The following is a 16,678-nucleotide window of genomic DNA, read 5'->3' as shown; positions in this document are numbered from 1 at the left end:
ACATTTGTATAATCATAATAATAGTGTCTTAAAATTTTTTTTAGTTTTGGGTTTTGTAATCTATAAATGACAAAGAATTGTGATTGCAGAACAAAATATATATGTTTTAAACCTAATAAACTGTGAAAGAAAGAAGTCGGAAAGGCAAGAGGGGAGAGGCAAGTGTGGGACATTAACTTCATTATCTTTTTTTAGTAAGACAACAAAAAATCGTCTCTGAATGTTGTAAAAACTGAGGTTTAATTTTTTAATTTAAATTTACAAAGGTAGCTAATTGAAAAACTAAAAATAATCATTACAATTAGAAGGAAGGGCAGAGATATTTATAGGTCACAAATCCTACAAATTTGTAAGGTAAAAATTCATGAGCTAAATTCACATCTGTCAAAGAGGGAATAATATGTTAATAATTATATAATATGGCATATATGTGTATATGTATGGTATGTATACGTATTACACATAATATGTTACATACGTACCTATAATATGTTCATAATAATTCAGTTAATAGTATGTAATGCTGATGAATCAAGAAATAGAGATATATGTATAAATTTTAGACTTCAATTTTAAGTAACCATCTGGTTTACTAAGCCATAAAAACTAAAAACAGTATCTGTTTAAGATATTTGCCTCTGGGGGCCCCCTCAGTCGGTTAAGCGACCAACTTCGGCTCAGGTCATGATCTTGTGGTTCATGAGTTCGAACCCCACATTGGTCTACAAGCTTTCGGTACTGGAGCCTGCTTGGGATTCTCTGTCTCTCCCTCTCTCTGCCCTTCCCCTGCTTGCATGCACTCACTCTCTCTGTCTCAAAATAAATAAACTAAAAAAAAAAAAAAAAAAAGATTTGCCTCTGGGAAGCTGGGTTAGAGTGGGTAGGGGAAGGCAGCAGGACATTTGCTTATCATTTTATACCCTTGACTTTTGTTAAGAACTCTTTTCTGTAGTAGATTTACATTACTGTGGTTTTTCTTTTTTATTTTACTTATTTGTTTTAAGTTTTTTAATGTTTATTTAATTTTGAGAGAGAGAGAGACAGAGCATGAGTGGGTGAAGGGCAGAGAGAGAGAGGGAAACAGAATTGGAAGCAGGATCCAGGCTCCGAGGTGTCAGCACAGAGCCAGACATGGGGCTCGAACTCACGAACTGCGGGATCATGACCGGAGCCGAAGTCAGAGGCTCAACTGACTGAGCCATCCAGGCACCCTACATTACTGTGCTTTTTAAAAGTAGTAAAATGGCTACAAGATTGCTCATTATATGGATTGAATAATTTATAGAGACTTAAATATTTAACTGCTCTTTGGATTTTGCAACATTTAGGATACATTAGGATACTTTATATGATGCTCTGCAAAAAAATACAGAGCTAAATTTGTGTGCGTATTTCTGGACCAAGCCAACCTTGTATATAAACTTTTATGCATAGTTTTGAATTCTTCCCTGAGGATAGAATCCTAGGTATTAAACTGCTGAGTTAAAGAACTGACTGTTTTAAAGCCTTCTTGTTATGGACACGCACATTTTGTCCCTCTTATTTTTGAGTATAGACGTTTTGTTGAAAGCACTCCAAGGGGTAAGAGTGTTATCAAAATGTGAGGCTCTTGGTCCAGGTCTGTTTTTGAGGTCACCTTCTTTTTTTTTTTTTAATTTTGTGAATTTTATTTATTTTTTTATTTTGCGAGAGAGCGCGGGAAGGGGCAGAGAGAGAGAGAGAGGAAAGGAGAGAATCTGAAGCAGGTTCCGTGCTGTCAGTGCAGAGCCCAACACGGGGTGGAACCAATGAACCGTGAGCTCATGACCTGAGCTGAAACCAAGAGCTGGACATTTAACTGACAGAGCCACCCAGGTGCCCCTTGAGGTCACCTTCTGATAAAACGACTGATGAATGGCCACCGTACAGCTTCTCCATTATGGTACCAAAAGGAGTTGCCTCTGTCTACACAGCCCACAAAGGAAGACATGGCAAGAATCACTCGAGTTTGGTGAGCCAGCGTTAAGGCTGCATACTCTTCTTTTTTTTTTTTTTTAATTTTTTCTCAACGTTTATTTATTTTTGGGACAGAGAGAGACAGAGCATGAACGGGGGAGGGGCAGAGAGAGAGGCAGACACAGAATCGGAAACAGGCTCCAGGCTCTGAGCCATCAGCCCAGAGCCCGACGCAGGGCTCGAACTCACGCGAGATCACGCGAGATCTCGCGAGATCGTGACCTGGCTGAAGTCGGACGCTTAACCGACTGCGCCACCCAGGCGCCCCAAGGCTGCATACTCTTCTAACGACTTCATTCAACTTCGTTCATATTCCCGTGTACTCCTCAGTACGACCCTTGGACGGCCACTGTCCCCATTAGACAAGGGACGGAACAGAGGCAAAGAGAGATGAACTGATGTGACCAATTCTACACAGCCAATAAGGCAGAGCTGATGTCACACAGCCCGGTGGTCTGAATCCAGAGGCCAGGCTTCACCCTCTCTGCTGTTTACGGGCCCCCCTTGCCTGTGCACAGGAGGTGGGAGGTGGACCTTGGTCAGACCCAGTCAGTGCCCACAGGGAGGGTACATCCCACAAACGGAGAAAGGACCCCCGCCGACAGCCTCGATAAGCAATCAGTGATCAAGTAGCAGGATCAAACCAAGCTTTGCACGAATCTCTACATTACTGTTGTCTTTGATCTCCCTGCGGTGACGTGTTTTTATCCCCATTTCACAGACGAGAAAAGTGAGGCTGCCAGAGGTTAGGCCTAAGCCACTCATCCATGGCATCACGGCTCTTGTGACGGAGCTGGAATTTCAAGCCAGATCTGGAGGGCTAGAAATCCAGAGCTCTTCACTTTGTCCAGAGTGCCTTTGAGAGCATTCAAGGAGTTAATTCTTGTGAAACCCTTAACCTAGGGGTTCTCAACGTGTGTTCCTCGGACAAACGGCACGGCAGCGGCCCCTGGGAGCTTGTTGGAAATGCGCCGCTTGTGAGGCCCTGTCTCTGGGTCTAGGGGATCAGAAACTCAGGGTGGGATGCAGTTCTGATGCGTGCTTAAGTGTGAGTCAGCCCAGAGTTTGACCCCTTCTGAGTTCTTGTAAGATGCCAGCTACTGTTGTCTAGACCCTAAGGAAGAGGCGGAGGGAGGGGCTGACGCGAGTGTCCGGAATTTACCAGCTCCTCTCAGTCCTGGCCCATCCCAGAGGCACGTTTGTCCCGGGCTCTCGCTGGCTGGAGCCCCGAGGACGCCACCGAGGAGAGAGGCGGCTGGACGAGTTAAGCCCACGGGAGCTCTAAGGGCCACCTGTCAGGTTGTTGAATCGCCCGGCAGCTGGCTGCCCCTGCTGTGTCATGCTTCCCTGCCCTGTGTATCCTTCTGCTTGGTCCTGATGTCCAGAGTGGGCTGCGGGCTGCCCCTCTGATGGGATGTGTTCCCAGCGAGGGGGAGCAGGTGGTATCGAGGGGGAGGGAAGGGCGCTACAGGTTCTCCTCTGGCGTCTGCAGAAATCCGCCCCTGACTCGAAACAGTTCACGGATCCCCAGTGCCCTCTTAGGGTTGTTACATAAGGATTCGGGAACTTAACACTCCTGAGGCCTGTGAGGTGCCAGGCTCGGGGCGGATGGCCCTACTGTGTGCAAGCCACCGTGCTCGGCCCCTTGCAGTGTTTGTCCCGCTTGACGCTTAGAGATGCGCTAAGGAAACAGGCTCAGAGAGGTCCAGCGACGGGCTCAGGCAGCCCAGCCAGTTTGGACAGAGCTGGGTCCAAATCCAGGCTGGTCTCGCCGACTCCCTGCTTCTTCTGCCGTAACTCTTAGCTGTGACCTGACTGGAGGCTGTGAAGTGTGACCATGGACAAGTCCCCCCCCCCCCCTCTTGTCCCCTAGGTTGTCCCAAACCATGGCCTTCATGCAGCAGGATTCTTCATAGCCTCCATCGCCTCCTTCGTGCTGACCTGGGCCACACTTTTCTTCACGGCTCGCTATCCGTGTTTGAAGGGAAGCCTGATCACCAGACATCAGGTGAGTCTCCCTGTGCATCTTGTTGCCGGAGGGCAGTCGGGTGGGCGGTAGAGGTGCGGTTGATTGAAGTTTTCCCTCCGGTTCGATGGGTTGATTGATCCTCAACCCTGGATTGATGTCCGAATCCCCAGGGAAACAACAAAATGCTCGTGTCCAGCCTTGCCTGCAGAGACTGTGACTGGACCGTCCCAGGATGCGCCCCGTCCTTAGTGACTTTTTTATTTTTATTTTTTTTTAATGCTTACTTATTATTGAGAGACAGAGAGACACAGAGCGTGAGCAGGGGAGGGGCAGAGAGAGAGGGAGACACAGAATCGGAAGCAGGCTCCAGGCTCCAAGCTGTCAGCACAGAGCCCGTCGCGGGGCTCGAACCCACAAACTGCGAGATCACGACCTGAGCTGAAGTCGGTCACTTACCCAACTGGGCCACCCAGGCGCCCCCTTAGTGACTTCTAAAGCTCCCCGGAGGATTCCAGCAAGTGGCCGGGGCTCAGAGCCACTGCGGCCTGACCGAATAAGCGAGCGCCTTCCTGTGCAGATAGTGCTGTGTTCCTGCCACACTAACTCGGGGCCTGGTCCACACTCCCTGCGGAAAAGTCTTGGGAGGCTCACTCCACCCTCAGGGGGAGGCTGGATCCTTCAGCCGTGGAGCTTCACCGTGCGTGGGCAGCTCTGGGGACAGTATGGAACTAGGCTCAGAGTCGTGCTGGCTGAGGAGGGGCGGAGCTGGGGTATATATCACGCCCCGGTGGTCATCGGTCGAGGATATGGGGGCAAAGGCGCTGCTAGAAGGTGGGGGAGGAGGGACTGCCCTCCCCGCTGAGAAGGCCCTTTGGGACCAGAAAAATGAAGCGGGGACTGCCTGCAAGTTACAGTTTTATTCAGGCTGACTTACAGGGAACGGGGCGCTCTGCGATCCGGGCCCTGCGCGGCTGTTCTCACAAAGTCCGGACCTCAGCCCGCGGGTGTTACAGAGCGAGGGGACGTGCCAAGGGCGTTGTAGTGAGACCAGAGGGTCCGCACGTACCTCCCAGGGTCCACGTGCGCCTGATCGGCAGCTCTCCTGGAATTAGATCTCATGGGGCCATCTGTGCATCAGGAGGCCGAGAGACTGTGTTATCTTTAACCAGTTTACGGAGAGCCAAAACAAGCCGCCCCCTTCCAGCCTTCACGGGCATTTCTAAGGAATGTATTTTAACCTCCAAGGGGCCCGGAACACGTAGCCCCAAGAGAGGAGGGCCACAGATGGAGTCAGTATTGTCCACAGTCCTACAGGGGCCAGGACAAAGGGTGACGTTATTTCCTGGCATGGGCTCTGAAGGCCCACAGAAGCCTTTAGGGGAAGCAGTGTAGATACTGGCTGGTGGGTCTTAGGCCAGCGGGTCTGAAGCAGCGAGGGGGTGTGGGTAGAGAGCAGGCGATCTCTGCTACAATCTCCATTGCCTCCTATGGAGCCTGGAGCTTAGGAGGCCCTGAATCCACGTGTGAGGATATGAAGGAGCCCTCGGCCCATCAGTGGATGGACAGACGGGAAGGAAATTAGGGCGGCAATTTTTAGAGTGAGAGCAGCTCCGTGGAGCCTCCCCCGGAAGGCGCTGCGGGGAGTAAGCATCCTTTGGCAGCTTCTTGGTCCCTCCAGGGCCATGGAGGGCTGGAGCTGCTGTGACCCAGTGTCCCCCAGGGGCCCAGCAACTTGAAAGGAACACAGCCATCTGTTCCCCCACTTTATTTTTTTTTAATTAAAAAAAATTTATTTATTTTTGACAGAGAGAGAGAGAGAGAGAGACAGAGAGAGAGAGAGACAGAGCATGAGGGGGGAGGGGCAGAGAGAGAGGGAGACAGAATCCCAAGCAGGCTCCAGGCTCCGAGCCGTCAGCACAGAGCCGGATGTGGGGCTCGAACTCACAGACCGCAAGATCATGACCTGAGCCGAAGTTGGATGCTCAACGGACTGAGCCTCTCGGGCGCCCCTCCCCTCCCTTTATATTGAGGAAACTGAGGCCCATGAAGTTAAATACTTGCTTCAAGTGGCCCGGGGACCTGGCTCCTGGGGGCCGTGTCTGGAGGCTGGAGGTCGTGTCCCACTGTTCACTTTATGTCTGCTTCCTGGAGGAGAGGATGGCCATTTCAAAGTGAGATCGGCCCACAGTGTCCGTGGAGGCAAAAGTGAGGGGGAGAAAAAGCGTTCCTCTAATCAGACCTCCAGCTTCTCTCTCAAAGCCGTTATCAATCACAGAAGAACAAAACTTCCCAGCTGCTTTGATGAAGGAGTAGAGATCCTTTGCCGGAGATGAAAGGCTGATCATTACAACCGCAGAGAGGAAAGCAAAGTGTTGACTTAAGGCCTGAAGACCCTTGAAGTTCACAGGATGAACTCTTTTCACATCTTTATTTTTGGCAGCCTGAGGCAGCCGCTGAGACGGCGTGCAGTGAAAACAGTGCGATGAAACCCTCCTTCTGCCTTACGAGTTCGATCATCTTGGGACCAAATACCAACTCTGACTCTTCGTGAGCCGTGCGAACTCAGATAACGTCATTTGACCCCTCTGGGCCGTGGCGTCTTATATGTGGATGTGGGGACAACAGCACTTAACTGTGTTGTGATAGTTTCATGGTAACACACCTACAAGGCACCGGGACAGGAATTCTTAAATATTAGCTATACTTATCACCCAGTTTTCAGGATTGATATTAAGGACACAACAGATACATCTATCCAGTCGTGGCGTTGGGCTTAATTATCTCTGAGGTCATTTCCATCTGACAGTTCTGTATTCTGATTCGAAACCAGCCAGATGCATGGAATTGAAGTTCATCTGCCAACTTTAATTTTCCTCTGCATGATGATGATGATGGTGATAGTGAAGGTGGTGATGATAGTGATATAGTGATGATGATGATGATGGGGATGCTGGTGATGATGATGGGGATGGTGGTGATGATGATGGTGGTGGTGATCGTGATATGATGATGGTGATGGTAATGATGGTGAAATATTTTCATAGGTCTTTACAGGTTGCAAAGGCCTCTCCATCCATTGTTTTGTTCGTACACACGGGAACCCGGTGTGGGGCTACTGGAATTATGATCCCATTTCTTTGATGGGAAGATGGAGGCTCAGGCAAATGCAGTGTCTTGCCTGAATGTACCCTGTTCGCAAGTGGTGGGGCCAGCAAGGTCCTCCTGACTGCAGACCCCTGCCTTCCCTTGTGACTCTCAGCGCATGGCGTTCACAAGAGGGCTCACTCGGTTGTGTCTGAAATTCCCCTGTAGGTTCAGCATCATGAGAACAAGCTGGAGTACTCCCAGTTCACCTCGGCCAATGGTATCAATGAGGACCTTGCTCTCAATGACCAAATGATTGACATTCTGTCTTCAGAGGACCCTGGGAGCATGCTTCAAGCCTTGGAAGAGTAAGAATTCTCAATCACATTATACTGGCTTGGATGTGATGAATGCTTTAACTTCACTGGCCTCAGAGCAAACCCTGAGTACATTTCATTCATTCACTCATTCATTCATTCATTCATTCTGTCATTTGTTACTCAGTTATCATAATGGAACTACTACTGTGCTTGATATTTGGAAAAAGGGATGGATAAGACAGAGTTTGTGCTATAAGCTGCCTGATCTAACGGGCAAGACAGACACACAAACTTAAGTGACCATACAAGTTTGATGAACACCCTGCTAAAAGGAAAATCAAGGCTAGCTGAGCCGAGAAAAGGAAATCATGACCTCTGAGAGAGTCCTGGAAATGCTTCTCAGAGGAGGTGGTGTTTTAACTTATTCTTGAAGCATGGATATAAGCTTTCCAAGCGCATTATGAGAAGAAAGACTTTTCAGGCAGAGGGAAGAAGGGGCAGGTGAAAGGGTCAGCAGGATGCATCTGGTGAACGCAGCAGCTGGGTACGACTGATGGGTAGATTGGGGTATTGAGTACAGCAAGATAAGGGAAGAGGCAGCTGGAGAGAGAGGCCAGGCCAGGCGACGTGTTTGCCGAACTGAATTCGATTCTTGTTGTTTATTAGCACGTGCTTAGAATGGACCACCTGTGCACAGTAGAACGTGGAGCCAGACACGGTTCTGAAAACTTTGCGAATACCAACTCATAATCCTTCTAGCAACCCAACCGAGCAGGGATTATTGTTCTTACCAGGGATGAGGATTTGATAGTCTCTGGAGCTTGCCCCAGGGCGCACACTTAGGAACGAGAGAGCCAGGTTCAAGGCCAGGCTGCCTGGCTCCGGGGTGCATGCCTCTAACCAGGATGCTGTTGCACGGCCCAGGGTTTCTCCTGGCCGGCACAGGGGTCACGGTCTACAAGGTGACTCACTCGGTTCATCAACTTGGCCTTTCCTCGTTTCCTTTTGGCAAATATTTACAGGAAGCTTCTTTCCGTGTTTCCTATCTCAGCGTCCAGTTGTCTTCCAAAATTCTGTTTTGTCTTTTACTTCTTCAAGCGTATGAAGCATAATTATTTTAAAGTCTCTGAAGCTTTATTACCGTCACCATGTTCTTGTGCCTGTTGTCTTCTGTTCCCCTTAGTTTGTGATCAAATTTCCTCTTCTCCTCGGATGCCTGGATAGTTTTGATCGTGTGCCAGTGTGTGTGAAAATTTGTGAAGACAATGGAAGACTGACTAGGAGGAGGTTACCACCTTCTAGGCGGTGAGGGGCGTCATCCTGGATGACCCCCCATACAGAGACTGAGACCACGCAAGGCAGGGCTTCTGGTCCTCCAAGGTCTGGTCTGTTTCTGGCATATCTTTACTCCTGAGGCATCTGTACCAACCAAAGGGTACAGGCTGACCTCTCCTTGGAGTCTCTGGACTTGAGTTTCCACCTCCCCGGTTCTGCAGGTCTGTTGAGAACTCTGCAGAGTTTATCAGCCCTTGGGGCTGCCTCTTCTGGTACTTAGCAGACGCCCTGTGGAACAGAGTGGCCCCAGATGCGGGGCTCCCCTCTCTGAGTTTCTTTGTTCTGCTAGGTCTTGACCTCATCTTTTACTTCTCCTTGTTGGTTCTCAGGTGGTCTCAGAGTGATTTGGTTTTTGCCCAGCTTTTCTTTTGATGGGATAGTTTGTCCAAATTACCTGGACCACGAACAGAACCCATCTTCGTGTAAACCCCACTCTAGGCGAGGAGTAGACACAGTCCCGGCCACAGAGGCAGCCTGTGAGAGAGATGGACAGGGAAACAGGCAAGGCCCAAAATAGCACAGAGCAGTAGCACCCTTGACTGGTCCCCAGAGTTAGATCAGGGTTTAAGTCTGGGCTGTGCCACCAGGCGCCCTTGGTTCAGTTACGTAAGTGAAGTCTCAGGGTGAGAGGAGCTAGGTCTTGTAGGGTTCTGGATGTCAGGGAACGGCCTTTTAATTTTAATATGGGCAGATCTGTATGTTCAAAGGCCACTCTGGATACAAATGGACAGTGGCTTAGAAGTCCAGGGAGATTGTTGGAGATGTCGATGTGTGACTTGGGGCGGAGCTTGGGATTAGCCTACAGAACTTGGCAACTGATTGCCCTGTGGCTGTGAAGGCATGCGCAGGGGGCGTAGTTGGACCCTGAAGGGGAGGGGACAATTCAGGATGCCTCCCTGGGATGCCGTGTTGGACTGATGGTTATTAGCAACAGAACCCCATGGGAACCTCCCCAGGCTGGATTCCATTTATGACACACTTCTGATCGTACATTCGGGATGCATAGCTCCACCTGCTCGTTTCCCACTGGGGAGTGATTTCTATCGATTGGAGTCATCACCATGCCGATAAGCTATAATATCTTCTGTTTGTACATAATACCCCATATTCGGGAAGCATTTAAAAATGCAAGGTCTCTTTTCCACATGTTGGTTTGGTTCCCATGCTAATGCTTTTTGGTAGGGCATCTTATTTTTGGCGTTTGCTAGCTGAAGAGTCCGATGCTCATCTAGGCAAAGAGGTTTATCCACAGCCACAAATCTAGTAAGTGAGTCTTCTCTGTTTAACCTCGGCCACGTTGTGTTCCGCAAATACTCTCTGAGCCCGAGTTTCCTCATCTCTTAACTGGGGGAAACCAGGAACACCGTGGGAGACTGTACAGCTTAATGATATGAAAGAGACTTAACGGCAGAATCCTCACCGCGGCGTTCCCTGCGAGCCAGGGTCTCACCTGCAGGGACGTGAGCAGATGGAAGAGAGAAGCGTTCAAGATGGGCAGTCCTTCTCTGAGTCTTTCTCAAGAGCCGTGCAAACAGCAACTGAGCAGCTCCGGTGCTGTCTCCCTGGAGCCTGGAAACGGAGTCCCGTGGCAGGAGACGGACCCAAGATACCTCCGGAAATAGCATGGTCTGTGCTTCCCTAGGAGCAACTGGTCACTGGTCTGAGAAGAGAGCTCTCCTATGTCTGACTCGTGGCATTTTGTGAGCTGAGGGAGGTTCCGAGCCCAGGGGGACTTCCGTCCTGCCTGAGGGGAGCCCCTTCCCAGCCGAGCGCCCTCGTGCACTGTCGGGACTTGAGCCACGGAAGTGCAGGACTGTCCTTGCACGGAGCTGGGCCTTGTTCACCCATTTCTGGGTCCAGGGTCGTGCCGCTCGGCTCACTGAGCTTTTGGGCGGGCATTCAGGCGTGAGCTTTCATTTTAGCTTAAGTCCCTAATCAGAACGCCAAGGGAAGCACATTAAAGTTTGTCACACTACTCAAGAGGGAGGAGGGAGGATTGGATGGGCAGCGGGGAGAAAGGTGGGTGGCTTACTGGCAAAGATTTGTGAATGTCCCATTACATTACATGGTAGGAGCAGGTGCATCACCGAAGTATTTCCTGGCTTTTTTGTCCGTTTTCTTCCAAAACATGAAAACGCAAAGTAGAGTGAAAGGATTTAGTTTGTGTGATCAGCACCTGGATATTTAATTTGCAAGTAGGTGGTAGTCCACCACCTCCGGCCGGAGGAAGTAGGGCTGTGATTAGCATATATGTGTATATTAATACATACATAATAGTGTATGTGATAGTAACCTACAATAGTAACAGCGTGTAATGTAAATAGTATCAGGACTAGATGGGAAGGCATTAATCATCCTTTGTTGTTGGTTCCAGAAGCGCTTGGGGCACGTGGGTGGCTCGGTCGGTTAACATCTGACTTCGGCTCAGGTCACGGTCTCACGATTCGTGAGTTCGAGCCCCGCGTCAGGCTCTGTGCTGACAGCTCGGAGCCTGGAGCCTGCTTCAGATTCTGTGTCTGCCTCTCTCTCTGCCCCTCCCCTTGTGCTCTGTCTCTCTCTGTCTCTCAAAAATAAATAAACATTAAAATTAAAAAGAAGAAAAGAAGCGATGGCGTGTAGGGAGCACCGTCTTCCTCGATCCCCGCGTTCTGTGAAATCAACAACAGCCACTGCAACGTGCTGGTCCTGGTGTGTGAAATGCCGTGAGGATTGAGGTTACCGAGACTGTATTCCTGTAAGTCACCTAGGAGCTCCAGAATTTTAGATTTATTTCTCCTTGGAAGCTGGTCTTTTTTTTTTTTTTTTAACGTTTATTTTATTTTTGAGACAGGGAGAGACAGCATGAATGGGAGAGGGTCAGAGTGAGAGGGAGACACAGAATCTGAAACAGGCTCCAGGCTCTGAGTTGTCAGCACAGAGCCTGACGTGGGGCTCACGGAACGCGAGATCATGACCTGAGCCGAAGTCGGATGCTTAACCCACTGAGCCACCCAGGCACCCCCTTGGAAGCTGGTCTTGTTTGGCCTGAAGAGTGTTTGACACTGATGTTCAAGCCTGACCTGAGAGTGCTTAGCCTGAGAACTGCCTTTGTCTCTCGCTCCCCTCCCCCACCCCACTCCCCATCCCAACATTCAGTATTTATTGAACGCCAGTTCTGTTTCAGGCTCCATGGTTGAATGCTCATTTTAAAGTCTTGGCGATTTTTTTTTTTTTTTAATCACCGCATTGTCAGTTACTTTTAATCTTTCCATCTTGACTTCTAGTCAGGCTTAGGAGCTCCCAGAAAGAAAATGTCACTCAGAATGTCAGGGGCTTAGTATGCATGGAAATCTGTGATTGTCTCCCCACTAAAAATAGCTTTTTTTCTCCAGCAAATAATTTATCGCATTTGTAATTCTTATGTGAAGTTTAGCTGGGCTTCTAAATATGCCATGAGGTGACTTGATTGCCACCTCTTCTAAGACCCATCAGAGCCCTAACCTTGCTGTCTCTTGCTGGTTTATTTTTGACAAAGAGCATTCCCTTGGTTGGCGTGGTGTATCTTTTACATCATTAATTCATAAGCTGCCTCTTGCAGAGAGGATCTGAGGGACAGGTCTCTCCTTTGGTTTCTATCAGGTTCCTAGACAGTTGTCGTAATAGATACAGCTCAGCCGCGGACCTGGAGAGACGAGAGGAAAGAGGAACCAGGCAACCACCGGCTGCTCCCGGAAGCTTCTAGAAGCGTGGAGAGCCCACAGTGTCTTAGCGCCAGCCCTGCTCTGGCCCTGACCTCTGCCAAGCATCTCTGGCCCATGTTCTTAGGTCATTCTCACCGCGGCTCCTGAAAGGAAGCTGGTGTTCAAAAAAGGTTTATTGGTTTTGCCTAAAGGTCGCACAAGTGATAACGGGTTTGTGCTTTCTGAGCCGCTGTTCTATTGACAAAACACAGCTTTTGAAGAAGATGGTGCATAGATTTTTCCAGAGAGGCAAAGGAAAACAAGAGAAGAAAGTCCAGGGCTGTGTCTCTTTCCAGTTACTCAAAGGAAGCTCATTGCTGATTTCTGATGTTAGCTTCCCTCCGTGTGGCTGGGGTGTAAGTGGCTCCCTGCACGTCGCAGGGGCCCGGAAGTCCTTTTGGCATTGAATGATTTCACTTCATGAGCTATTATCTGCTGTCTCACTGGAGTTCTCGTGGGGGCTGGCCACAGTAAGAGGCCAGTGATAACTCCCTTCGCTTTCCTTTTCGAGTTCAACTCCCTCCCTCCCTCCATCTCTCCCACCCACCAGCCCTCCAGCCCCCTTCCCGTATGGATCTGAAAGCATCTGCTGTGTGCCGAGCACTCGGTGACACGGTGGGGACACAAGCCAGACTCCGGCAAGCTCCCTGCCTTCGGGCCTCCATTGGCGCCCTCGCCGCGTGCTTCTGTAAGGCTCAGTTTGTGTGTCTGACTCCCACGTGAGACCCCAAGCCCTTGTTTGGAACAGGTCTGGCAGCGCCAGCTAAGTATCAGCAGCGTCTTGTGAATGAGTCTGGGTGAAATCGCACTGGGTGTTGGAGGGTCTTTAGGACCCTTAGGTCTTTAGGACAGTGTCAGGCAGGGAAGGGGGGCGTTCTTGGCAGAGTGATCCCGCGTGTACAGGGCATGGGCGTGTGACAGTGCCTCCTGATGTCCTCACAAGGCGCAGAGAGGATTCAGGAGACTGGACGCGTGGGAAGGTGTCCAGGAGAGGCCTTAGCGTACTCCCTGATTGCCTCTTCCCCGCTCCCCCCAACCCACCATGCAGATACTCATGCCTGGGCCGGTCCTGGATTTCTGGAAGGATGGACGTCGGGGTTCACCTAGAGCCTCACTTGACCGACACAAGCACACAGGCCAGCTGAGGCGGAAGCCCCGCCCTCACACCTGTGCCTTGCTGCCAGGTTCCCACGAGGAGCTTGCTGGGTCCCCGCCAGTGGCTGACAAGCCAGAGCGGGATTTGTGCGGGGGACAGACCGGGAGAGCATTAGCAGCGGTAAGGCCCATCTCGTTCCCATGGCAACCCTCACTGTCGTCTTCCAAGCAAGGTGAGGGTTTCTTGGAGGAGACACTTTCCTGCTTTTAGAAGCAGGTGTTTTGTGAGCCCCCCCGCCCCCCACCGCCGCGCGCCTGGCGCTGTGCTTGGCAAGGTGCCGGAGAGGACGCCGAGAAAAGCGAGGGCCCCCGGGATGCCCGCCATCAGCAGGGGGAAATAACTCCCACACGGACACGCACCGCACAATGAGTCACCCTCAGGCCGCGCCTCTGCCGTGTGCGGGTGGTTTCCACGTGGTCCAGCGAACCTCTGCAGGGCGGGATGTGATCTTCTTCCTGACTTGGCATCCCGCCGAATCCACACCACCGCTTCCCCGGGCCAGGAGGCCCACGCAGCCTCTTAGGGGGTTCTTGAGATGAAAGGAATCACCTCGACTGTTGGAGTGGCTGAGGGGGGGGGTCACTACAGAGCTCTCATCTCCCCTCAACCTTGAGGTCTGCACCAGTTGGGAAACAAGACCTGTATCTGGCATGTTCTCCAGCCAAAAATCGAAATCACCTGTCACTTTCATTACTTTGGAAAGCTCGATCGGAGGATGCGGCTTTTGTGCAGCTGTGATGAGCCCCACGGTGAGATACTGCAGCCCCTCCCCCCCCCCCAAGAAAGCCGCCTTCAGGGACGTCCTCCTCCCGGTCAGCAGGTACTGTGGCTGCTCTTGCCAAGTGCCAACCCCTGTCCCCTGTCGGTTCCCTCACAGAGCTCCTCCACATGAAGGGGCCCCAAGGAGAGGGAGACCTGCATGGCCCCTCCCCAGCATTGGCCGCTCAGGTTGGCCAGTCCCAACCAATGGATACTGGTCACAGACGGCAAGTGTGTGTGCCAGGCAGGAGGAGGGCCCTCTTCCCTGGGGATGGCGGTGCCTGCAGCGGACTTTTTGGGGCCCTGCCCTGGGCCACCAGCTTGACTTTACCATACACGGCCGGGCGGCACCAGCCACAGAGAGCATCCAGGAGAGAGGTTGTCACAAGCACGGGAGAAACTCCCTGTGTCCCAGGGAAGAGAACACCCCATAGTCCCTGACTCCGATTAATGCCCATGTTTCTTTTTCCTGCCTCTGCTCAGCCAATTTGTTGAATAGTGAATAACGAACAGGGCCAAGAATTAGAGGGGCATAAAAGGCCATAGTGTGCAAAACGAATTGTCTTCTCATCCCTGTGCCCAAAGGCAGTCCGTTCCCCGTGGCATGCAGCCTGCGGGGATCGTCCATGGCTATCTGCATTTTTACACATGGACTCTTTTTTTTTAAATGCAAAGTAATAGCCTATCTCGCGCACTGTTTTGCTCCTTTATATTGCCCCATTTTGCAACAATCTTGGGGATTGTTCAACATCCATAACTATGTATAACAGCCTGTTCTTTAAGTGGTTGTATAATATTCTTCTTTTAAAAAAATGTTTATTTTGAGAGAGAGAGAGAGAGAGCGAGTGTGCATGAGGGAAGAGCAGAGAGAGAGAGGAAGAGAGAGGATCCCCAGTAGGCTCCGCACCGGCAGCACAGAGCCCCGCGTGGGGCTCGATCCCACCAACTGTGAGATCACGACCTGAGCCGAAACCGAGAGTTGGACGCTTAACCGATGGAGCCACCCCGGGCACCCCCAGGGGTTGCATAACTTCCTAGTAACAGGAACGATTACTGACTTCACTGAGAATTTAATGTAAATGAAAGACAGCTCTGTGTTATGTGCTTGAACCTGTCTCCCTGCAAAGCAGCCTCCGAGCTGAGGACTGTTGACAGATGAGGGGGCCAGAGCACAGAGAGTGTGCGTCACTTGCCCAGGGTCACAAGGCAAGTAGGAGGATGTGAGTCCCGGCGGTCTGAGTGCGGAGCCAGCCGCGTTCGTGAACACCGTGTTCCACAGCCCCCAGCAAACGCGTGGCCGGTAACCTCCTGTGTCGAGGGCTGTGCGCACGCGTGCAACCTTAACTGCAGTATGAGTTCTTCACGGTGGAATTGCTGCATTATTGTGAACTTTTCATGGTTGCTGTCAGACTGCCCACCAGAGAGGCCGGGCCGGCTCCAGCCAAGTCCCTGTGTCGCACATGCTCGTCACCATGGCTACGGATCGTTGTAGCCTTGGTCAGTCTGATGGGAAACCGAGGCTCCTTCCTATAGCTTTCACCTGCGCTTTTCTTGTAACGCACGAGGTGGGACGTCTTTTGCACGTTGAAGACGTGTCTGTGTTTCCTTGTCTGGTGAGCAGAGGAGGTGGCCTGGGCTTAGGCTGGACGGCTTGAGTCACAGCGCTTGTCCCCGACTCCCGGTCTGCCGTTTAATCGTTCGATGACCTTGAGCACTGCCTGTAACCTCCCTGTGCCTCAGTGTCCTCACGTGAACCCGGGGGTGGTGACAGTGCCCACCCAGCAGGAGGTGAGGGTTTAACCAGGTCGCGTATGCCCAGGGCTGAGAACAAGGGCTCTGGATGTGCTCGTGGCGAGCGGTTCACCTGTTTCCAGACCGTTTAGTGCTTGGCTCTGTTCTGCCCATTGACGTCCATGTTTTTCTTTTCTGTGACTCAGCTCCATAGATGTCGCAGAAGTGGACGACAGTTACTCAGCGCCTCTCAGCTTCTAATTCATTGCTGTGCCTGAGCGTGTCATGTAGCTGTTGAGTCCACAGTGGGCTAGAAGGCTGCAAAAGCTACTGTGAGCCCAACCAGCGGGGTCCCGGCTCCTTGGAGATCATAGGCTGGTGGGGGAGACAGGCATTCATCAGAGAATCACATGGAAAAATACATGATTACACTGACCAACCTGGGCGCCACGAAGGAGATGGTGCCTGGGGCTCTGAGAACCTCGCCCAGAGTCCCCTCTTGCCGGGAGAGGTCTGTGGGCTGGGGGTTTGGCGTGTGCTCAGTGACCAGTGAGGCTGACTGGGGACAGCAGTGGCTCAGGCAGGGACACGGGCTTCAGGAAACACCAGG

General features: G+C 51.2%; 1 protein-coding gene across 7 annotated transcripts in view; it reads left to right on the top strand.

Annotated features, from left to right (window-relative positions):
- EVC2 (EvC ciliary complex subunit 2) overlaps positions 1-16,678 on the top strand; it is a 131,685-nt gene that overhangs the window by 40,892 nt on the left and 74,115 nt on the right. For 6 of the 7 annotated variants that reach the window (XM_040488238.1, XM_040488219.1, XM_040488209.1 and 3 more), the window contains 2 exons: positions 3,869-4,003; positions 7,277-7,416. In XM_040488238.1, coding sequence (XP_040344172.1) covers positions 3,869-4,003; positions 7,277-7,416 — 275 coding nt within the window. The remainder of the gene's footprint in view (positions 1-3,868; positions 4,004-7,276; positions 7,417-16,678) is intronic. The other variant, XM_040488201.1, reaches the window with a different exon arrangement.

Source organism: Herpailurus yagouaroundi, unplaced genomic scaffold (genome assembly GCF_014898765.1).
Source record: "Herpailurus yagouaroundi ecotype Mexico unplaced genomic scaffold, PumYag 28, whole genome shotgun sequence".
NCBI lineage: Eukaryota > Metazoa > Chordata > Mammalia > Carnivora > Felidae > Herpailurus > Herpailurus yagouaroundi.
The sequence above is the reverse complement of the archived record's forward strand: the minus strand, read 5'-3'. Positions and strand labels throughout refer to the sequence as shown.